Raw genomic sequence first — 24,362 nt, 5'->3', positions numbered from 1 at the left:
AAAAAATATGTAATTAATTCAAGCAATGCCAAATTAACATATTTTTGTTTGTAATTTCCTGAAAACTACTAAAAGGAATCATAAATTAGAACAGAAAGAAATCAGACTCTTCCTAGTTCCCACCCCAGATGTCCATCCTGGCTATCAAGTTTCACACTCCCCCAAAACAACTGAGGTGCAAAGAAAAAAGTATATATATATATATATATAAAAGTATATATATTAAGACAGGTAGGCCTTTATCACATCACTTGGCTGAGGAAACATTTGGATTTGTTTCATTTTACGGAATGAGAGGTATTCTTCGAGGAACAGGGGGGCAAAGAGTCCCAAACTTCCCGAACCAGTATGACAAAAAGAAGAGCTGCTTAACAGTGATGCTCAGCACTGCGAACAGTGCATCTTCAGAAATTTAGCAGCAATTTATACCAACAGCGATTTCCATGTGAAAACTCCTTCCCAGCGTGCCGGGCAGCCTCGGGCTCGGGCTGGCCCGCGGGCGGAGCAGCTCCTTCGGCCCCGCCGCCGCGGGCTCCTGCTGCATCTGCTGCCCAGGGGAATAAACCACCCCAAACCACAGCGCTCAGGAGAACCAGCGGGCGATGCACGGTGTGTGCTGCCGTGGCCGAGCCCGGAGGTAGCGGCGGCACTCCCCAGTGCCTGCGGGACAGCGGGACATGCTCAGTGCGGGCTCCGCCTCCGCCTGACCCGGATACAGACGGCGCTGCCTCCCGGCCGCGAGCGTGGAGCCGGCCCGGCGCCGCCGCAGCAGCAGCAGCGGGAGCGGAGCGCCCCGGCCGTGCCATGGGATTGTGGTGACTGCCCGGCCCCGCCACCCGCCCGCCCCGCGGCCATGGCCCCCATGGGCATCCGCCTCTCGCCGCTCGGCATGGCCGTGTTCTGCCTGCTGGGGCTGGGCGTCCTCTACCACCTCTACTCCGGCTTCCTGGCCGGCCGCTTCGCCTTCTTCATGCTGAGCGAGCCGGCGGCCGGCGGGCCCGAGACGCCCCCCGGCTCTGCGCCCGGCGGCGCCGTGGACCTGCGGGAGCTGCTGGCCGTGTCCGTGCTGGCCGCCGTCAGGGGAGGGGAGGAGGTGAAGCGGGTCCGCGAGGGGAACGTCCTCAACGCCAAGGCCAAGGGGAAGACGCGGGAGGGGGCCGAGGAGCAGCTGACCACCGGCGACCTTCTCTCCAACCGCAGGATGTTCTACCTGCTGAAGGGCGCCTTCCCCGCCGTGCAGGTGGGTGCCAGGCGCCCTCCGTGGGGCGGGGGCTGCCGCGGGCCCGGCGCTGGGACCGCGGTGCGGAGCCCCGGGGCCGGGCAGCTCCGCACCGCCGCCGCTCCCGTTGTACCGCGGCGGGACGCGCTGCCCTCGATTGCGCTTTTCCTTCCCCTCCCGCTGAATTTGCGGCAGTGCCACCTCACGCTGGTGGCCGTGGGTGTTGGGTTGCAGGGGAAGGCAGGCGAGGTGAAACAGTATCAAACCCTACGGGCGGGGAGGGGTGGAGGAACGCCGGATCTCGCCGTTGCGGTCCATGAGCTCTGTGGTTAAGGATAGAGGTACTTGCACAGTGCAAATTCCGGCTCCGGTTGAGATGCAGAAATGAGGAATGCCGTTGGTTTGGTAGTTACCCTTCCTGCCGGTTGTCCTTCGTGCCGGCAGTTTTGGGGAGAGCCAGGAGCGGGAGCAGCGCCTGAGAATTCGAGGCTTAGGAACATAGCGCTGCAGTAAGCGAGTGTTCGGCGCTCGTGGCTGCAGGACAGCAGATAAGCACAGCTGTGTCAATACTGTGGATCACTGCCTACCTGAACAAAATGAGTTTACTTTGCTTTCAAAGGTGTACACCCCTTCCTGCTCTCCGTCACTTCGGAAATCTGGGTCTACCTCTTAAGGTCGCACCCTAGCCTTTCAACTATACTTTGAGGATTCTGGGGGTTTGTTTGCATTGTTTCTGCTTTCACTTCAATCAGTGGGAACTTCTGTCTTTCGATGTTAAATTCCTTAGTTTCTCACCATCATTTGAAATGGATAGAAAGCCCTAAATTTGGATCTCAGAGGCGGTGGTTGCATGCTTCTGCTGGATGGGTTGAGAGAAAAAGTAGCTAAGTCTGGTTTTTGGTTATTGAGTTACTATTAGATTTTCGGTAGCTGTTTTGAAAGTTCCACAGAAAAATGGTTTTTTGTTTGTTGGCTTTTGGCGGGGGGGTTGTTTGTTTTGGTGGGGTTTTAAAGTGTTGTAAAGAACTAACTGAATATGAAATCTAGAGGAAACAACAAATTGAGGAAACAACAAATTCTTCAATATTTGAAATAAACTTGAGCTGTAGCTAATTTCCTCTACAGAAAGATTATGCAGGTTCTATTTTGAAGATATCCTGGATTGAAAAGGCACCTTCACAGGCCCAGTGTTAAAGAAAGAAAAAGTATTGACCCCTGTTCTCTTGCATTATTCAATGCCCTCAGAGATCTTGGCTTTACAGCTTAGCTGACTTGAAACTTCTGCTTTCTCCCCTTTCACAGATGGAGGAACTTCATTAATCTAAATGTAAGAGTTGTCTTACATGTGCTTCTAGAGAAGGCTGGGATTCTGTCTGGGCTTGAAGAACACAGTAAATTGTGTATTGCCTGCTCTGTGGTCTCATGTAAACTCTGCTCTGGAGCCTGGGATTCTTAGCAGTGACGGTCTGACTTGTGTCTTTGGCAGAGGGTGTGAACTTTGAACATCTACTTTTAAAAAACTTTGGTACTCCCTTTTTTTTTTCTCACAGGTGATGTGTGCTGCTATTCTTTAAGAATAGATGGTACTTTTGAAAGTGTAGATATGTTCTCAAAGGCAATATAAAACTGAAAATGTGTGCATAGGTCTGTGGAACTGGAAAATACCAGGCATATGTCTTTTAGTTTTCTCCACTCCTTAGATTGACTGAGCTCAAGAACTGAGGATGTCTAGGATGAGTGTACTTGACAAATTTTTCAGGTGATCTGGAGTTACTCAGTCTGACAGATCAGCTGTGGGATGTTAAGTATTTTAAGAACATGATGGGGATAATAACAGTTTACCTCATGTGGTGTTTAAAAAATACTCACTAAGCTGTATATACACTGATAAGGCATTTTGTCTCTTAAAGTCTGTGATGAAGATGTATTCATAAACATCTCCCCAAACTAAAATAAAAGCTTTCTTCTCCTACTATATACATACTGTGTGTGCTTCTCAGGTGTGAAGGCAAGGTATTATCTCAATCTACTAATCCTTCAAGTGTAACTTCAGAGCAACCCATCTAAAATTGAAGCTCTTTCATAGAACAGACCTGCTGAGTTTTGGTGTGAATATACGGATTATAGAGGATTTTCTGAGGCAGTATAAAATTGCATCATGTAAGAAATATCTTACTTTATATCTGTAGTCTTAGCCCCCTGTACAGAGTGACTCCAGAACAAAAGATGCTGCTGTAGTCAAATAAACCTCCTCTTCTCTCCTTGCTAGAGAAGACGATGCTAATAAAAGCTGTCAAACAAAAACTGCAATAATTCCAAGAGTAAGCTCATGCAAAATGCTGATTTTTTCACATCCTTAAGTTCTTGAGCTTAACAGGAGTACCTCAGTATTTAAAATGTCTCCAAATGCTGCAGCCAGGAAAAAGATGAACTAGCACAAAAACTAGGTGCTAAAATATGCCTCTAAAGCAAAGGAAATTGAGTTGTTCAGCCTGGACAAGAGAAGGCTCCTGCAAGATGTTACAGCAGCCTTTCAGAACCTGAAGGGGAGAACTGGAGAGGAGCTTTGTACAGGGGCATGTGTTGACTGAGCAAAGGGGGAATGGCTTTCAATTGAAAGAGGACAGGTTTAAATTGGACATTAGGACACAATTCTTTACTGTGGGAGTGCTGAAGCACTGGACCAGGTTGTCCAGAGAAGTTGTGGATGACCTGGAAATGTTCACAGTCAGGCAGGATAAGCCTTGAGCAACCTGGTTTAGTGGAAGAAGCCCCAGCCCATGACAGGGGGGTTGGAATGAGATCTGGAAAGTTCCTTCCAGCCCAAACAATTCTAATTAGTCTGTGATTCTCTAAGAATAACGGTGACTTTCCAGTGGTACAAAGTAACCAAGGGGAAAAGTCATTCGACTGAAATAAAGTCAGTGAGCAGCGTTGGATTCCCTGGTTTGTGCTGCTGGACATAAAAAGAGAAAGCATGCAAGTGGTCTTTCTGAAGAAGATCTGAGTCTCTTTAAGTATGGTTATTAAGAGAAGATTGAAGAGTTAGGCTTCTCACTTGCAGAAGCTGAAATAAATCTGGGAAAAGTCTTATAATACAATGAGTTGGGATTTATAAAAAAAGCCCTTTCAAAATCTGAGGGGGAAAAAAATCCCACAGAAAGTATTTGCCTTTGTTCTCTTGAGTAAAGGTATTGTCTCTACACAGGAAGAGGAACTCCACCGCTGACATCAACTGCTCTGTTTAATATAAATAGATGCATTTGCATCAGTTCAGACTTCTCAAGTCTGTGTTAGGTAAGACCAAAGAGGTGCAGCTCAATTGTGTTTTATCGCTGAGTAAATTTGGTTTAGATTTAGTGGTGGAGTTTTTATATCCCTCAGAAACAGGCTTGAGAAGGATAAGAGACAAAGGGGCAAGCCACTTACTGCTTCCTTGGGTATTACCCAGTGTTGTCTGATTGCACTCAACATCTGGCAATAAATATTTTCATGTGTATTCCATGAAGCATCTTTGTACAGTTAATTTTAAAATATACTTAATGCTAAAACATGCACTGCTTTCTCCTGGTGAAGTTCTCAACTGCAATTACAGGTTTGAGGTGTTACCACTACAATACGTTGGCCTCATTTATTTGTCATGCTAACAAGTTAAAGCTTTGATCCAGCTGTAATCATTCCCTCTGCTGCTTTCATTTTTTATTTATTTTGTTTATCTTTTCTGGGTTTCTTCTTTCCTGGTTGGTTCTCTGTGCAGCCTTATTTATTCTTCTACTGGCACAGTGGTGGTGTGATAAGGACTGGGATGGGACTTAGGTGAGGAGATTAAACAGATGCTTGATCCAGCCCTGCTGCTGGGGTGGGAATAGACTGGGGAGGCATTCTTTTGAAATTCAGTGACAGACTAGCCAGAAATGCTGGTATGTTCTGTGAAGAAACGATCTCATGATACCAGGGTTTCAGCAGCATTACCTGCTGAAAGATCCCTCTCATTATCATGCCTTAGGCTTTTTTAATGGCCTGTCCAGGGATCAATGTCAAGATCTTGATAACTGATTGTGTCCTGAGTAAAAACTAAAAATAAAAGTTATTTAAAAGCATGGTTATTTAGGAGTAACCTGGTTCACTTCCCACTTCAGCCAATATCCAGCACATCTGAAGGAGCAGCCCTACTTGATCACAAAGGCAGGAATGATTGACAGACTGTTCCTTAAATTTGCAGTTTGACCAGATTGCCTCTTGTCCTCTGACTGAAAAAGCCAATTTTAAAGAGACCCACACAATTCTGCTATTTCACTGCTGTGCTATACTGGAGTTGCTTTCACAGGATGCAGATTTCAGCCTTTGATCCGATTGTATTCTGCCCTACATTCTCATTTTGAGCTGTTTTGGCTTACTTTTGTTCTAGAGTTGCACCATATATATCTTCTTTTCTAGTGTAAATACTGAATAGAGTTTCATCTTGTTTGCTCCCTTTTTTTAATATTGCAACTGTGGTGGAAATCGCAGTCTTCCTCTTTGAGCATCTTTTTGTGAGTCTTGCCACTGTTCTGAATCCAAATGTTCTTATGTCTCTTTCCCAGTTAAGACTGAGGATAAATATCACATTTCAAGCTTATGCATGTATGATAATGCCAGCATCAGTGCTTGAAATGAAACTTTATGAACATGTCAGTTTTACTTTTTCTTCTAAATTAATGTGACTTTTGAAGATTAATGGCTCCAAGGATTTCTTTTTTTATCAGGCTATCTGAAGTACTATCTAGGTTTCAACTCACTGTTTATAGACTTCTGACCACAGTGCCAACTACCATACCTAAAAAACTGGAATTTCATATGAGATGGCAACCTCTGCAATTGATATGGATTCTGTGTGAAAGATAGATATGTTCAAGAGGTGGTTTTAAAAAAGAAAATACTACTTTAACTTCAGAGGTATTGCACTTTAGTGAGTAGGTTCATTAATTTGTCTTTTCATCTTGTGAGAATAACCTCCTTGTATCTTAGAGCTTTTAATGAAATTTATGTTCTTCTGACCTGGATGATCCTTGCTACTGCCAGTGGGTTTCTAAGTAAAACAAGAAGTGTTAATGTTAATCTGAAATCTCAGTAATAGATGTTGTCTGGAGATGCATCTCCTCACATGGGTTCCAAATGATGCCAGATGACTTATGCCCACTCTCTCTGCATAAAAATGAAGTTAAAGAGTGTAACTGTATGCTAATGAATTCTGTGATTATCTTTTCAGAGGCAATTACAAGTAGTTCATTTGGCTTGTTTGTACACTGTGGGTGTTTAATCTATCAGCTGAGCATCTGGAGAGTTGAATTTCTTAGTGCAGCCACTAACAACAACTAACACTAACACTAACAACAACTAACAGTGGACTTTTTTTGGGTATTGTCTATTTTATTGGTAGATTTCTAATTTGTCCTTATTTGGATGTTTTCTTGAAATGAAGTGTTGCAACTCTTGTGACAAGCAAGTTATCTCTTTCTCTTTGCTAGACTTGGGTTTGTATAGAACTATAATGGAGAATTTAGCCATCTACTGAAATCACTTGTGTGGTTTTGGTGAGCTAATGAGCAAGTGGCTTTCTTTTCCTGGTCTAAAATTCTAGTTGTTTTTGCAGATTACTGGTGGAAACAGTGAATCCTGTGATCTGTGCTGATTCCCTCAACTCCACTTTTGTTGTTTTCACCAACCTCCATTCATTCATTGCAAGTCCATAGAAGCAGAGTTGTCATTGGATATGTCTTTATCATTTATTAGGTCCTGTTTGTTTCAGTCTGCTTCCTGCTGGTTTAATGGCCAAAGTCACCTAATGAGTTTTGATAAGCACTGATAGAGCTACTTGACATTTAGGCTTGTCCAGATTCTTCTTTGCATGTTCTATCATCTTGTTCCTGCATTAAGTGACTTCATGTTGCTAAAATGAAAGATGTAGTTGATGTTAGAAGAAAACCTCTGTCTGCCTTGACTTAGGTGCCTTGAAAAAGGCACGTGTCCTTTTTCAGTGTCATGATGTAATTATAGAAGTACTTGTTGTTTTCTGATTAAATGAATGTCATCATGAGACTGGAGGGTTTTATACTTCTTATTATTCTGTACATTTGTATGATTTTGTACCCTACACATTTTTATACAAATGTGCTTTATGGTTTTAAACTTAATTTTTAAATAAACTAACTTATTAGCTTAAAAATTAGGACTTCAAACTTACTGTTTCTAAACTTAATTACCTTTTAATTAGCTTTTTTTAGAAAACTTTGTGATTCAGCAAGGTCTTCTTTCTTTTCATAACAAAATCTGCCTTGCTAATATTCCATGTAAATTGAGCCTTTGCAAGAGGAACATTTTTGAAAGGCCTGAAGATCACCTGTAAAAGCTTATTTTTTCTTTCTAATATGTTGTGGTAATCTAAGGAGGAAAAGAACCTTTTCAAAAGCATGCATCTGGCTTTGAAAATGTCCATGTATTGAACAAAATCAGGGTGTTTTTGGTTTTTTTTTTTTTAACTATGCTGGTAAAGCTACTATTTAAATTTTTTAAAGCTTAAAGGCATTTTTAATTTACAAAAAGAAGTGGTGCTTTGATTTCCCAGTTTATATTCTTTGTGGAGTTAAGTAACCTAAGTTTTCAAAAAGCAGCTTTCATTCATAGTGAAAACTGCTATTCATCATCCCCAAATTTGAAAGGTGGAAGGGAGGGATCATGAACGGTCCTGGATGCAGGTGAGCTAAGTCTTGGTGTGAATACACGTTCCTCCCTTTGTAACAGATTCTGCAGCGTTGTTTTGTAACCAGAGTAGGTTAGATATTTTCCTCAGATACTGGAAATAATGGTGCTTTGAGTGCTTTTTGCTCTCCTGTTGAGCATATTTATATGTCTTGACTTGTGGAGTGGGTATTTACATTCAGAGGTTTTGGCATCTGATTCCTTCACACGGTTTGTGTATGTACAGATGCTGTGAGAAGCTGAGACAGCTTTCACCTCTGATACATTTGAGGAGAAAAACAGAAGCAGTGCCAATGCAGGTAAAGCAGTCTGTCTTGTAATGCAGTGAGTAGGGCTGCTCTTTGGTGCAGTGCAGCAGCGGTTGAAGGGGTCTCCAAGTGGGGGAAATCCCAAAGACTGCTGTTTCAACCACTCTCCTTTGAGCTGGGACATCTCTGAAGCACAGCCAGGTAAGAGCAATTCAATTAAAGTCCCATGCAGATACCCCATAGGTCATGCCTTCAAAGGTGTGAAGTTGTGGGTATTGTGGAGTCATAAAATGACTTGTGTTGGAAGGGACCTTAGAGGTCATTTTGTTCCAGCTACCCTGTCATGGGCAGCAATGCCTTCCACCAGACTAAGTTGCTCAAAGCCCCATCCAGTCTTGTTTTGAGCACTTTGAGGGATGAGACATCCACAACTTCGCTAGGCAACATGATCTCAGGGACAAACACCCTCACAGTAAACTTCTTCCTAAAATCTCTCTCTAAAAGCCAGATCTCTCCTCTTTTACTTTAAAACTATTCCCCCTTGTCCTATCCCTATCTGCCCATGTAAGAAGTTACTCTCCCTCTTTCTTTACAAACACTATTTGAGCACTTAAGAGACCTTAAGGTTTCCCAGGAGCCTTCTCTCTCTTCCAGGCCAGCTCTCAGCCTGTCTTTGTAGGATAGGTGTTCACCCCTCTCATCATCTCTGTGGCCCTTCTCTGGGCCCACTCTAAAAAGTCCACATCATTATTGTGCTGAGGACTCCATACCTGGTTGCAGCACTCCAGGTGGGGTCTCACCATGGCAGGGGAGAGGGGGAGAATCGCTTCCTTCCACCTGCTGGCCATGCTGCCTTTTTGATGCATCCCAGGAGGTAGTTGGCTGGCTGGGCTGTGAGCACACATCTGTGATAAACCCCAAGGTTGTCTCTGTCATCCTGCTCTCAGTGAGTTCCCCCAGTCTGTACTCTTTCCTGGGATTACCCCAAACCAGCTGAAGCATCTTGCACTTGTTAAACTTAATGAGGTTCTCATGAGCCAACTCCTCAAGCTTGTCTGAGTCCCTCAGGACAGTCTCCCTTCCTTCTGCTATGTTAAGTGCACTGCTTGGTTTCAACTCATCTGCAAACCTGCTGAGGGTCCATTTGATCTTAGTGTTGTCATTGACAACATTATATATATCTTTATAAAGATATAAAACAGCACCAGTCCCAAAGCGGAGCCTTGGGGGAGACCATCACTGGTGTCCAAGTTGTTGACCCCAACTTCCCGTCTGTGTCCATCCATCCAATTCCTTATCTACTGAATAATCTTTAAATCTATGTCTTTCTAATTTGGAGACAATGATGTCATGTGGGCCTAGCAGACGTCTAGATAGGTGACACTGGTTGGTCTTGGCACCCTTGTCAACTGTTGCAGTCACTCCATCTAGAAGGCCACCAGATTGGACAGACATGAACATGAGCTCTTAGTGGTTGCTCTAGACATTAGTACAGAAGGTATATGTAATTATAAAGTATCTTCCACCATCCACAGAGGACATTTCTCAGTCACTCAGAAAGAAGATGTTGAAACTATTGTTTTATTGTTTGCAAATGTTTGCATTTACTTTTTTCTCTCCACTTTTTCCCTCCATCTCATGTCAGGTGGATACAGGTGGAAAAGTCGAGTCTTGGGCATGCATAATGCTTATCATCACTGGTGAAGTGGCTGTACAGGTCATGCAGCATCAGTGCACCAACAAAACAGAAAAACAGACACCTATTAATGTTTTGCTAGTTTTCATTTCATTTACTAATGCTTTTCATTTCCTTGGTCCCATTCAAATCAATAGACTTATTCATTGAGTCATAGAATCATAGAATAATTTGGTTTGGAAGAGACCTTTAAAGACTGTCTAGCCCAACCTCTTTGCAATGAGCTGAGACATCTTCAACTCAATCAGGTTGCTCAGAGCCTCATCCAACCTGACCCGGAATACTTGAGAGAAAGGACATCTACTACCTCTCTGGGCAACCTGTTCCAATCTCTGTTTTTGGAAGGTAATACCTGGAATACTCTTACGCTCATATTCTGACTGGTAATCTGTAGGGGGGCTGTTTTGGGGTTTTTTTTATTGTATTTTTTTTTAATGATTTTCTCTTTCAGTTTGAGTAGTTTAATTGGTATTTTTATAATACAGGTGTCATAGTATTTGTGTCGTTCTTGTTTTATTTTCTAATGAAACAGCACTAAGATTTGGATTTCAGAGGACATAGTTTTCCAGTGGGGTTACTGATGCTCTCAGGAATAAAATGCTCTGCTACTTCTTATTATTTGCATATTAAAACGTAAAATGATTATTGAGCTCATAAAATGAGAAGTATAAAGGGAAGGAGAGGAAGTGCTAAATTAAAAAAAAAATAACATGCCACCAAACACTTTCTAAGAAAAGCATTGCATTTTCATGTACTGATGTCTGGTTTGAAGTATTTGAACAGAAGCTTCTATTTTGGAGGAGGGAGGGGGTGTTTGCTTATATTTTTTCACTTTTTCACCTTTGATGGGTGAATTCAAAGGCAAAACTCCAGTTGTGTTCCACTCTTTCAGACCAGGAGAAAGCCTGAAGTTGTGTGCCATGCCAGGGACAGCTAGCTAGTATTCAGGCAGGTTTTTTGGGTGATGAGGTGCCACAAAGACAGCAGGAAGTGCTGGTAGGGACTAAACCAGCGCAGGAAAAAGAGCCTCTGTGAGGTTCCCTGAAGTGGTCAGGACTGTTGGCTGTTCAGAGCACTGCATTTATCCAGACAAGTTTGTGGTATGCTGGAGTTGCTTCCTGTGTTCCTGGGCAGATCTGTGTTCCAGTCACCAGTGTGCAGAGGTTCACAAAGGCTGGAAACACCTGGGTGCTTTGGAAGGCACACTGTGGACTGATCCTGGTGTTGGTATTGCACCTCTGCTGCTGGCTCCCATGAGCAGCATCCCTCATTTGTTATGGAGTTCCTGCACCTTACAGGCTGGTTTTGGGGAAGCACTGTACTGGTGAGATGCAGCCAGACTGCCTTATTTATGAAATAATGGTTTTGAGCTTTTTGGTTTTTTTTTTACTTTTCAGCAATATTCCATGCACTGATTTACATATATTTTATTAAACCTCTGTGTTTGATCCAGTTCCTTGTGAGAATTGCTTTTGCTTCAAGCGTAACTGGGGAAGATTAGTAGTTAACCTTCATGTCAGTGCTCAGCTTCCAGAACTTCCCCAGATGGACTTTTACACCTTACAGCTGTTAGGCAATTAACCCCAGAGCATCTTGATGAAATAAGGTCTAGTTCCTGAAATATTTGGCCTTGTGATTGTCTTTATACCATAGCTACTCCTAATTTATGAGTGAGGGTTTGGGATTGCAGTGAACTGCATATCCATATCGCTTGAGAAGAGTGATGTTTAAAGTGTAAGGTCGTGGCCTCTGGAAGCTGCCAGCAAATGAGAATGACAAATAGGAACATGGAATTAACACAGAGGCATGTTGTCCAGGTATAGTCTCCTTCATTAACAAAAAAAACAGAACAAAAAACAGGAGGAATGAAAGAAGTTTTAAGGGTTGATGAGCCCCTCTCAGGCAAGTATTCAGCCAAAGCTAAAGAGTAAATGGTCATATGAATGGAAGAATGAGTGAACCACTTGAGGTTTTGGTTTTGGGTTTTTTTTTTCTTTCTCCAGATGTCTATGCAACCTTATCACTATTTCCCATGGGGTTTTTTGTTGTTGGTTTTGGTTTTGTTTTGTTTTTTTTTGTTTTGGTTTTTTTTCTCATGCAGTAATCATGTCTGTCGAGCAAGACTCTCACGTTATGGCATTATAAATACTGCGGTGTCGCAGTCACTGGTACAGAATCTGAGCTAGTAGGCAGTGTTTCTCTGAAAGCAGTACCTTTCAGATGATTTCAGTCTTTACATTCTAGTGTACTGTAACAACAGGTTTAACAAGATATTCCTCCTTTTGAGCATTTGGTTCCAACCCCTTAGCTTCTTGGAGGCCCCTTTCTTCTATTGAGGAAATGGGTTTTTTATGATGGTATGTCATGTGCTGTAGTGGAACTTAGGAACTGCCCAGGGGCTATGTTGAGACTGCCAAGTCTGTGGAACTACTCATCTTGACTTTGCAGAACTGTTTGTTTTCCCTAGGGGAAAATGCAATCATCAGGTTTATTGTATAGTGACAGATGTTTAATTTGTAAATGTCACGGCCACTTCAAGAGCTCCATGTTTGACATATAATGCTTCAAATACTGTTTTTATGGGAGAAGACAGCTATGATGTATGGCTGGAGTTACTGCAGTTCTGCTTCCTTTTTCTTTTTGAGTTGTCTTGGAGAAAATGGCCCTTAACTCTTGGCTAATACCTTGTTACAGTTGAGATGTGTGTGATGCCTTTTCTTGTTATGATGTGAGTTATGTAAAAATCCTGCTCATGTAAGGTCTGTCACGCTCAAATGATAGCTCCTTCATTTTCATTGTCTTTCCATGTCACTTACCTACAGCTTCTGGGACAACTGCATCTCTGAGCATCCAAAAATATTGTGCTACTGCAGTAACAAGGATGTTGTGTTGGGTTTTGCAGAATGTTATTCCATTCAGCAGATCGGTGCTGTGTGCTTCCCTACCAGGCTCTGCTTGATGTCCTGAAATGCCCTCTACTGTGGAGTAACGTTCATTAAGCTGGGCAGCAGGTGACAACAGGCTTAAATGTGACTTTTGACTGCTGTTAAAACATGTTCTTCATAGGCCATCTTAGGACCTTACCCCAACCTGCCCTAAAAATGGGTAAGGGATGTTACTTAACTTGTTTGTGAAATAAATTCATCTGACAGTTGTGTAGTGGTTAAATTTAATTGAGCCGCTTAAATTTCTAGTTGTAACTCAGTGCCTACAGCAGGAATATATATACTAAGATTTCTTCCAATTTCATCCAAGTCATGCACAGTCTGCATAATATCTGGTGATAGTATATCTCTACATTTCCATGTGCTTCTACTGGTCTGTATAAATTGAATTTTAGACCCCCTGCTGTCTGTGTACTGTATTCTCCAGAGTCAAATGTTCTGCCTGTAGTACTTGAATCAACTGTATTTAAATATTGATTTAAAAAAATGTGATTCATACTGTGGGAACATTCAGTAGGGAGAGCTTGCAGCCAAAACAACAGTGTCCAGCTGGTGTGGTTCACAGTAAAATTCAGGATTGTGGTTTTGCATTGCTTGTCACATGATCATAATAGCCTGTGAGTTGCTGAAAAAACTACTTAATTCCTGCATTTGAGGTGAAGGAAGAAAGAGAAAATGTGAGCAAATCTGTAATTTTCCCAAGTGCCGCAGTTACTGTATCTGATATGTTAATGCAACTGCTTTTGTTGTCTCACCACAGATAAATTCTGAGGAGCGTGTTGATACAGCTGATGAGGAGACAGTCCCCTGGGATCGCAGTATTCCTGAAGAAATAAAGCAAAAAATACAGCCTAAAGAGGTGCCAGCAGAAAGTGTCACTGTCTGGATCGATCCCTTAGACGCTACACAAGAATACACAGGTAGTTGATTCTTGTTGACAAATAATTTGTGTAATTCTGATGTTTGTCTTTTAAACTGGAGACAAAATAGTAAGTATTTAACAGGACATCTCTTGTTAAAGTGTCTTATGTCAAAGCTAATGTGATTTAATTGAACAAATTACATAATGAAATCTCTGTAGTTCTCAAATTACAACATTTACTTTTATATATTCCAACTCTGAAATTACTTTGGTATCCTTGCAACTAAATAATTGCTGTAATAAATGCTTAACTGTCAATTATGGATTGTACTGGAATTACATGTTTCTTTATTTCAGTCATTACTGTGACAACTTTTAAGTATCTTAGATGTTTGGTTTTGTTTATTGAAAGGGAATACTAAGTAAATATACTATTTAACTTGATACAAGGAAATTTTTGTTGTCATTTTTCAAAAAAGCATGTAGAATTGAGCCTGGCCGCTTTGCAAATATTTTAGCATGTCACATAAACAGTTCAAGGCAATCCAGCTAAAATTCTAGAAAGTAACAAAACCGGGCATTTTTTTGTGACTATTTCACTGTTACAGTTATGCTTTCCAGGGGATGATTTTTGCTTTTTAATTACCATTTTTGAACCACTAGAGGATAGGAGATGAAGCAGAGAAGGGAGAATGCAGGGGCACAGATTTCCATGAAGACATGTGTTGCATAAGCCACAGCTGATAGCATTAGATTTGGTAGGAGTGTAGGTTACATCTACTGAACAGGAAAAATTGCTGGAAAGCTGAAAAGTTTTCAAAGTCTTTTGAAAACTGAAAGGTTATTTGAAGATACATTAAAGTTACATAACTGCAAGAGGCAGAATGTAAAGTAGTCTTCAGAGAATAATCTGAATAATCTCCTGTCTGTTTTCCTTTTGTGTTCTTGGCATCTGATTGTAAACTTGCTCCCTTTCTTGTTTTGCCCGCAGAGGATCTTCGACAGTATGTCACGACAATGGTTTGTGTGGCTGTAAATGGTAAACCAGTAATAGGTGTGATACACAAGCCCTTCTCATCATACACAGGTACCTTCATGCCTTCACATATTTCCATCATTGTCAGTCATAGTATTAATTAAAATTTGGTGTTTGGGTAAACATCTTGTAGGTATAAATGAGAAAATAGTACCAGCAGCAAAACGGTGCTGCAGCAGACCACACAATTAGAGCTCTAGATGTGTTCTGTGCTATAAAACCACAAAGGAAAATGCCACCCTTGTTTAAAATAAAAATGATGTATTTAGAACAAACTAGCCAAAAATACTTTTAAGAGCTAAGATCCCTTCAATTAGAGTGCTTATATCAAATAAAAAAACCAAGTTAAAGCTACAAATACTAAGCAGTTTTATGTGTTCTTTTATCTTTAGCAAAAAAGAGTACTTTGCTCATTTAGCAGAGTAACTTGGGTCTGTGATAATATACCTAGGAGCTCCTGTTTATTTGGTGTGAATAAAAAAAAACTGAATAAAGATCTTAATGGCAACTGCATATAACAGGCAAGACTGTCTAGTATAGTCTTATTGATTATCTAACACGTTTTTAAATGCCATAGCTGTGAAGTAATTAATTTTTTAGTATTAATGATGTATCAGCAAGCATTGCTGCAAGTTTGACAATTTGCATGCACTTCTGAAGGCCTCAGACTAGTTTAAGTATTCATGTCTTACTGTGTATTTAAAACAGGAATTTCTGTTTACATTTTCCCTTAGGCAATACTGACCTCTAGAGTTCTGAAGTTTTGCGGTAGCTCTGGCACAAAACTAAGTCTGAATAAATGCATTTTGTATTTGTTGTCCTTTTTTTGGCTCACTGAACACTCAACATTTTGTGCTAAATATATTGCTGTCTATAAATATGAATTTAATTAGCAGTCACTTAAGTATGTGCTAAATCCCAATATGCTTCCAAGAGTCTTGGAGATTTTGGAACATATTTTTTTAGGTGTCAATACCTATCTGAAGAAATAGGTTTTTAGCATTGTAATGTTGAAAATTTATTTCCTTTGATAATAGTCAAGTGTGCAATGTTCAGACGTGAATCATGAGATGCAATGAATTCTGTCATTCTGTGTGACAAGTATTCATTTTCCAAGCTGGAAATACTGATATGTTTTGAGACAAATTGTTCCTAATACTACCACACAAATACAAAGCAATAAAGGGCAGTCAGTATTGTTATTACACAGAGCTCAGTCTGTTGCCAAACAATCTGGCTCTCTACTGAGATGAAATTGCTGGGTAGTTTACTAAGTAAATGTCAAATTAATGGTTGGGGGATGCCACCTACCAAGCTTGGCTTTGAAGTTCATGATAAAACAAGTGGGAAGTTGTGGATTCTAAATTCAGTTCTCTGAAACACAACATCAAATATTTTTCTTTGTAGCACTATCCTTCTGAGCTATTTTCCTTCTTGAGCATTACTCTCCTTCTGAACAAAATTACTCCATTGCATTTTTGATATCTGCTTTAAAGGGTAGTGGGGCTTTTTGGTCTTACAAAAAAACATTGTCTGAGGAAATATTGGATGTATTTCTGACTAGGAGCCATCCTTTTAACTTTGGTAGCTTTCCAATTGCAAATTCTAAATATTAACTACGTCGGATTTTTCCCTCTTATTCTGTTTTTTGGAAGTATTACTCAAGAACAGTCAGGCTTGGGATAATGCCATATGCACCAATGTGTGTGTGGCCTCTTTCTCTTCCCTTGTGTGCATATGTGGCTATGCACCCCATCCTCTGTCAGCTCTTTCTCTTTTACAGTATTGAGAGATACAAAGTGTGAGGTATCAAGTACGTATTATTAAATAAGTACCCTTTTATCCTCACACTTAACAGAGATTGTCTTTTGTAAATCTTAGCAGAATTTTTGTTTCTCTTGTAGCTTGGGCGATGGTGGATGGTGGGTCAAATGTAAAAGCTCGTTCCTCCTACAACGAGAAGACTCCAAGGATTATTGTGTCCCGCTCCCATGCAGGAAAAGTTGAGCAGGTTGCACGGCAGACATTTGGCAATAAAACTGTGATAATCCCCGCTGGTGGAGCAGGTTTGGTTCTTTAAGCATCCTATCCATTTTACTGCTTCAGAATGTTTTAATGGTGTAGCTGTTACTAGACAAAAGGATGTACCGTGGTGTCTTCTCTTTTTCCTCTTGCCTTTTGATCTTCACATCACTGAAAGCAAACCCTTGACAATAGGGACACATTTTTTCCTGTATTTAGGAACCTACATGCAGACTTGGTTCAGATTTCAGGCTGTTCACAAGTCACTATGTTACTGGATCTAAGGCTGGGCCAGCAATGTTGTTGTGGTCCTTTCATTGAAACGCACTGATGTATGCTCATGGCAGGCACTGGTGCCTCAGTGGGAGAAAAAGGGTTGTGTGACCACAGGCACAATAATGGAAGAGAATCTGTTGCTTGTTAGTTAGCTGTTAGAATGGCTGATTTTAAAAAAATTAAGAAAAAAGCCATTAAAGTTTGATACTGTTTATTGCAGTTATGTCAAAAGAGAAAATTAGTATCACTAAAGTCCATTTTTGTCTGCCTCCTACTCAATTTAAAGAAGTTTTAGAATACTTTTTATTTATGCGATGTCTTTGTGCATGTTACTAGTCAAGCATGAATGGGAGGCACTAGTGTGAACAAGAGTAGTTTTAAAGTCTTAGAAAAGCCATGCAAAATTTTATTTTTACAGAAATGTATCTTTCTGTATCTTTAATGCAAAAAGCCAGAGCTGCCTTACAGATTGTTTACTCAAGAAGGTCTTGCATTGCTTCTTGGTAATGCAATTTCCAAGAAAGTGAAAGTGTAACTGATTCTATCTGGTCTTATCCAGGACTTGACTCTGTTTAAGAAATTGAAGAAATGGACAGATTAATGAAACAAGTATATTGGTCAAAGAGTTGAAAAATTGAAAAAAAAATCCATAAAAGAATGGATACTGTTTTGAGCAATTGCTTTGTACTGCATAATGAATAATAAAGGGGAATGCCCTGGGCTGATTTGCTTATTAAAGAGTGGTGTATACATTTTCTTTCTATTGTAAAGCCAGGGAGAAAAAGATAGCATGATACAGGGATTGAGAAATGGTATTGTTCTTTTAATGTGTTTCTACAGGAAAGCTTGGTTTATTTTTTTTCTTTTTACCTCTACCCATTTCTTCTAGGTTATAAAGTGTTGGCCCTCCTTGATGTGCCTGAAAAGAATCAAGAAGAAGCTGACGTGTATATCCATGTCACGTACATTAAGAAGTGGGACATATGTGCTGGAAATGCAGTGTTGAGAGCGTTGGGTGGCCATATGACTACCCTGACTGGAGAAGAAATTAGTTACACTGGCTCAGATGGCAATGAAGGAGGACTTATAGCCAGTATCAACATGAACCATAAAGCACTAATTGAAAAACTTCCAGATCTGGAAAAAACATCACACAAATAAGCATGACGGATGAAGTAGAAGTTGTGCTTTTGTAGCCTTCAGATGCTCTGTCTGAAGAAGCAGGTGTGAAAATCTGCTGGAAAAGATGCACAGCAAAGCAAAGCAGTTTGGTGTGGGCTTGGGGACTGTATCTTGCATTGGGTTTTGTCAGTGGTGGTATTTAAAAAGAATAAAATAACAATAATAATAATAATAATTGGAAGTAGGAAGGGGATTGATGGTCGCACACATCAGTTTCCATGTTTTATTTTTTTTCAGACTGTTTTCATGCAGTTCTTATACTCAAGGTGCATTTACCATATATATTGGTAAACATAGGTGAACTAAAGAAAAATCAATTTTTTTTGTAAAATATCCTAAGTATTTCTCACAGAAACTTCTTGAAACTTTTTACATCTTACTGTAGTTTTAGCAATTCCATAATAAATTGGGTAGGGAAAAAAGCTTGATTTGTGTAGGCATCTGATAACTGTAAACAGTTTATCAGGAATCATGACCTCGTATTTTGTATCCCCTGAATGGAAAGCACAAGAAGGTTGATTCAAATCTATATGCAGCAACAGTTTATCTTTGATGGTGTGGCACTCTCTGCTTTTTAAGAGAAAAAAAGAAATGTTCTGTACTATTTTGACTTCTTTCCTGAAGATGTAAACCAGTTTTAGTTCAGGTGGGTTGTGAATATCAGTGTTTTATTAATCAGTGTAATTATTTCCTTATACATTTTTAAAAGAAGGCAGCATTTCCTTGTATAGTTTTTTAGAAGTTACTTCTTGTCCTTGATTTCTGCAAGCAATGTTGAAAGATGCATGCTAGATTTTTCTCTAATATAGGGCTTGTTCATCATGTGGTGTTTGTGCCTATAGAAGCAGCCTCTTCCTTCAGTACCTGTTATTTTGTTTGTTTGGGTTTTCTTTCCATTGGACAGAGTCATAGGGAATGAATTTTACAGAAATAGTAGGTTGACTGGTTATTTCCATTTCCAGCACAAGATATAAACCAGCACTTTTTCTACAACTCCAGGAATAAATAGCTTTGTCTTTTTAGCTTGCAGCACACTCTTCCTGCAGAAAGCTCTTCAGCCATTCCAATCAGCTTGTGATTTGTGGTAATTTACAGACAGAGGAGAGACCATTTGAACTTGAATCTGCTTAAACAAGATTGAAGAATGTGTGGCACTTGAAGTACAGCAGAGTCTGCAAGACTTTACTGAAAAATGTTCTTTTCAGTCCAGTACATACAGAACAGAATGCAGGTCCTTTGATATCAAATGCCAATTTGATATCAAATTTTCTAAAATATGTGGACTTCTATCTTCAAACATGTAACCATCTGCACTGTTGTTCTCTGCATACCCCTGAAAGGTTTCAGAAGGTTAAAATGTACAAATTATTTGAATTATGAGAAAATAAGCTGCCCATTTATCCTCAAATATCCTTAAATTCTTAGTTACTACAGATGGTTTCTGTTCAAAGTTTGTTCACTATAGGCTTAGGCTGCTTGATCCAAACCCTTAATTTTTTAATTTTAACTTCTTTCATATTGTTAATGAGAACTACTGTTCTGATTAGAAAGAGGTTTTTCTCCTTAGGTCAGTCGTGGAGAATGTTTAGATACTGCTTTCAACCTCTAGCTGAAGTTCACATTTCCAAAAGACCTCCCAGTTGTTGCATAACTACAGATACAGACTTCTGTTTCTTAAACTTACTGGGAAAGGAGACTGAAGCTTAGTCCTATGAGCCTTTTGGTACAGGTAGTTTTTGGAGATCTTCTTTTCCAACGCAGACACTATTGCTGCTCTTTGAAAATAACTTTTGCACAGTAGATAATACACAAAGCAATTTTACTTTCAGCTTTTAAATTTAAGAAACTGCTATATGCTATGAAAAATAAGTTACGACAAATAAGTGATCATGCTCTTTTTAAAAAGGATCTGATCTATCTCAAAAAGTTGAGCTTCCAAACTTCAGTGAAGAATAAAAAAAAAAATTATCAAGGTTTTAACATTTTACAAGAAGATTGCAGCTTTTTAAGGCTGACTTAAATGTCTTAGAGCCTAATTTAATTTTTAAAGTGTTGTTTGTATGTTTATTTGTTAAAGAACATGGATTAAAATATGAGTATGAGAAATAGCCATAGTTAGCCTAGTATAAAAACTTGATTGTATCACAGAGATCAAATGCACAATATTTAATTAGGCAATTAAGATAAAATCTGTGGCAAGCTGGGGTTTTAGGATCAGCCTGAAACCCTATGTCAACATTATTGCTAAAAATGAGACTGCTTTTATTTTGGGGAATGCTTCTTTCACTTCCTTGCATAAGTTGTGATCAGGCTTCCTGTATGGGAAATGAAAAATGTTACGTAATGTACAAGGGCTTACTTGTATCTTAGTTGAAGGCATAGACCAGTGAGCAAAAGTATTTACCTAAGTTATTTTTTTCCTAGGAAAACAAAGTAACTTAGGAGAGACCCTCCTTTCCTTCCTCCCACATGCTGGCTAAAATGCCTAGCCTTCCATTAGGAAGACTTGTGCTTGTTTAGACACATTAATATCCTGAATTGCTTTGTTGCAATGGATTACAGTGTTCAGTACCTTTCACAGGGGACCATTATTGGCCTAATCTCACTCCTGGTGAAACTGAGGAAGAGATGAGAGTGCGGTGCCCAGTTAATTACTCCTAGTAGAGCCTGAGCTCGTGGAACTTTCCCACACTTGAGGGCTAAGGTAGTGCTTGTGGTCTCCCAGTGTAATTTAAAGAGTAGCTACATTGGTGTGAGAATAGGTGAGCAGCTGGTGAATATCAGTTTGAGATGTCATTTTGCAGTCAATGTAACTGTTACACAGACCAGCAAGTATTCACACGTGCTTGCTTAGTGCACGCACCCCAGTGCCCTTTGTGTAGTGTTAACACTCAGTGTGTCATTTCTTTGGCTTTGTTTACACTCCATTCTGAAATGGTCTGCTCAAATTCTGGCTTAAATATTTGTTTGGTCTCATCAGTGTGGATGTGACTTAACCTTATGCCCAGAGGGTGGGAAATCATACCATACCCACATCTCACTGCTGGGCTACAGCAGTGTTCTTGACATTTTAGCCTTTTCCACACAAAGCTGTTACACACCATTTTTAGGGATGCTACTTAAAACGACTGCATGTTGTAGGTGGGTCCTACAAAAGTATATATTTTTTAAAAATCTTAATTTAAAAAAAAAAAAAAATCATAGTAGCATTCTAGCTCCAAATAAGGGAAGTAAGAGGATGTATTATTTTAGCATTGGTTTTCCAATGGTGGCTATTTTGAGTGGCTATTATGATTAAGGTGGTTGTAAGTGAAATTATTCTAAAGCTGTATGTATTTTCTCTTTTTCATTCTTCTAAAAAGAGTGTATGATAGCATAGATAATATCTGGTACTGTACCAAGAGTCCTAGCTTTCATTCTTTGAATGAATGTTTTCTAAATAAATGGACACAGAAATAAATGGGTTGAATATTGTATTTAACTGTTTTTGAGATTAACATGTTTGCCAGACTTTTACAGATGGATTTAAGAGCTGTTTGTTCTGATCTATAGAGCACGTTATGATAATGAAAATACTTAGCAGATATGGCATATTTGGATAGGGAGTTAACCATATAGGTGAAACTGTAAATCAACTAGTGATATTGTTCCATACATTTACTTCATGGTTGTTACAGGGGACAGATTTTCTAATTGGTTTCAGGTGTGAGAAAAGTTTTGGGTTTTTTTGTTTTTTTTTACTGGCCAATGGCTTGAGCCCAGAAGTGGGGAGGGGAGTCAATACTGGGGTTCATCTCTGTTTTTTTGATTATAAATAAGTGTATTCCAATGTCTTTGTAGCATCCTGTTATCTGTTCGGGTGGTACAACAGTGCAGTATTGTATACTCCTGATTTAATGTCTAAAACAAGGAGGCCACATATCTCAAGAATTATGCAGTGAGAAGTGTCCAAGTGTCATTCTGGGCCTCTGCTGTGTTATGCCAGCAGAGAATGGCTACTTCGTTGTCTCCTGGATGTCATTCCAGTAGCAGTTTCTCTCACAGAAAACCATTTTTTCTAGGCTACTGTCTCCCACCAGTATGCCCAACCTCTTCATAGATCTGTTTTCTGTGGTAAACTAGGGCAGTGGATGACTGTGCTGAAGAAGTTGCAACAGAGGACAATTACTTTTGTTTCCTTCTTTTTAAATTGCATTGATTTTTCATGTCTCTTGTCTTTCAGGGGTTAGATAATGATACAGATGAGATTCAGTGAACCACAGATAAATGCCTGTGGGATTTTAAGCCCAAGCAGGAGGAGGGCAGGAAGGACTGCCTCTGCACAAGGATGGTTTTCAGTCAGGCCCCTAATGCTGAGCTCTTCTTCAGTGCTTTAGTGGTTTAGGCCCTTTCACACAAACAATTACAGATTTGACTTGGCCAAAATATCACCAATAGTCTTGTCTTCTAATCTGCTGTCCTCAATGATAGAACTGCACTATATTTGCTTCACTGTAATGTAATTCACTGAGACAAGAGTGTGGTAACTCTCAGGACTCAATTGCTTGACTTGTGAACCACAGCTTCTTTATGGCAGCTTTTGCAATGATGTCCTAGTACTTTATGTGAGTGTCTTCCCACCCCAAAAGCAGGTCATGCACCCACGATTCATACTGAGAAGCTGTTGAAGCCTTCTATGTTATGGTTTTGGGGTGCCACAGCAGCTCTTTCAGCTCTTGTGTGGTAAGTGCTCATCCAGTTTCCATTTGAGGCTCTCTCTGGAGCCAGTAAATAGTGGCCACTTTTCCCTCTTTGCTCTTCCTCTCTTCCCTTCTGATCCTTTGCTAACTGATGTGCTCAAAAAAATGAGATCAAAGGTGAAGACAGTCCAGTGTGAGAGGACCCCAGCAGTCAACTATCCAATTTATCCTGAAAGTGGTATTGTTTGGAACTAAGGTCTAAGGTAGTGACTGATTCTACCAGAAGTGCAATACTTGCCCACAAAATAATGGGAATGTGGAGAGGTTCATGCAATTAGGGGTACTGAACCATACCAAAAAGATGCAGGTGGACTAAGGAGAAGTTAAAAACCCAGAAAGATGAAGAAAATGGTTTTTCAGTATAATGTTGCAAGCATTTTGGCATTTGTGGCCCCCCTGGGTGCAGAGCTTCATTGCTTATGAAAGAGGCTGCATTAGCCCTCTGTGAAAGGCTGATTTTTGTTGAATTCAATAGCAGTATTCCCACTGAACTCAAGTTGTGAGCAGCACCAAGCCAGATAAAACAGGAACAGTAAATTAAGCTAAATTCTGAAAAGCTCAACCTCTGTCAATAGAGCAAGCAATCTGGGGTTTGTTAAAGTTGCTTCTTAACAGCTTCAGCCTACATTTGGAAACATCATTCCAGTGTCTGAGTCTAAGTCTTTCAGGGTTTTTTTTTAATGGTCTACAGCTGATAGAGCCCACTTTTAGGTAACATTATTTTCTAGCCCAGTTGTTCCTTATTTGCCATTCACATTTCATTTTTTCTCTCCGAAGGATCAGCAACACTCCAGCATTTTTACTGTTGTCCCACCAAATTGTATTAGCATTTTCCAATTGTGTGCCAAATTGAAATAACAATTCTATAAATAAATTATCTGAAAATACCATTCTGTGAGGGTGTTTTTCCATATTCTAGGGGGTATTTATTGTTTCTTGGTGCTCCAGATAATTTTTTTTTTCCAGTAATGCATGTCATGTGCTGTATCGATCATGTGTGTGAGACTTCCTGCCTGAGGAGTTACTGATAAATCCAGCCAACTTCATGATAAATATAGTTCAAGATCTCCACTGGTTTTGTTTTCATACTTGTGTTGCTGTGAAAGCTGGTCAGTTTGTAAAAGTGAGTGCATAGAAATCCTCCAGATAGTATTGTTCTTTGGATCTGGAGAAATTTTTTTTCGAACATCATTTCCACATCTCTTCCTAATTATGTTATGCCATTCTGCTTGAGTCTCGTTTCCATGAGAATAGTAGTAGCAGGGTAGTAACTGCACAATTGTTAGCCCTTACTCTATTGTACCACTCTTCATAAGTGAAACCTTGGAGCAAGTTGAAAGATCCTTTCATGTCTCACATCAATATGGCATTTTGGGCAGTTCTTGGATGCAACTTCAAA

The 24,362-nt window shown here is 40.1% G+C and overlaps 1 protein-coding gene across 1 annotated transcript; it reads left to right on the top strand.

Moving 5' to 3' along the window:
- Positions 1-713: 713 nt before the first annotated feature.
- Positions 714-23,851, top strand: BPNT2 (3'(2'), 5'-bisphosphate nucleotidase 2). The gene is made up of 5 exons (XM_015618945.3): positions 714-1,240; positions 13,607-13,766; positions 14,700-14,795; positions 16,649-16,810; positions 17,932-23,851. Exons 1-5 carry the CDS (start codon positions 854-856, stop codon positions 18,201-18,203), a joined length of 1,077 nt encoding a protein of 358 aa, XP_015474431.1. The 5' UTR covers positions 714-853; the 3' UTR covers positions 18,204-23,851.
- The last annotated feature ends 511 nt before the right edge of the window (positions 23,852-24,362 follow it).

Source organism: Parus major, chromosome 2 (assembly GCF_001522545.3).
Source record: "Parus major isolate Abel chromosome 2, Parus_major1.1, whole genome shotgun sequence".
NCBI lineage: Eukaryota > Metazoa > Chordata > Aves > Passeriformes > Paridae > Parus > Parus major.
This window is presented reverse-complemented; position numbering and strand designations above follow the sequence as displayed.

Coding starts and splice junctions, on each gene's coding strand:
- BPNT2 (XM_015618945.3), top strand. CDS start 854: ATGGCCCCCATGGGCATCCGCCTCTCGCCGCTCGGCATGGCCGTGTTC. Junction 1,241..13,606: donor GCGCCTTCCCCGCCGTGCAG/GTGGGTGCCAGG, acceptor GTCTCACCACAG/ATAAATTCTGAGGAGCGTGT. Junction 16,811..17,931: donor AATCCCCGCTGGTGGAGCAG/GTTTGGTTCTTT, acceptor CATTTCTTCTAG/GTTATAAAGTGTTGGCCCTC.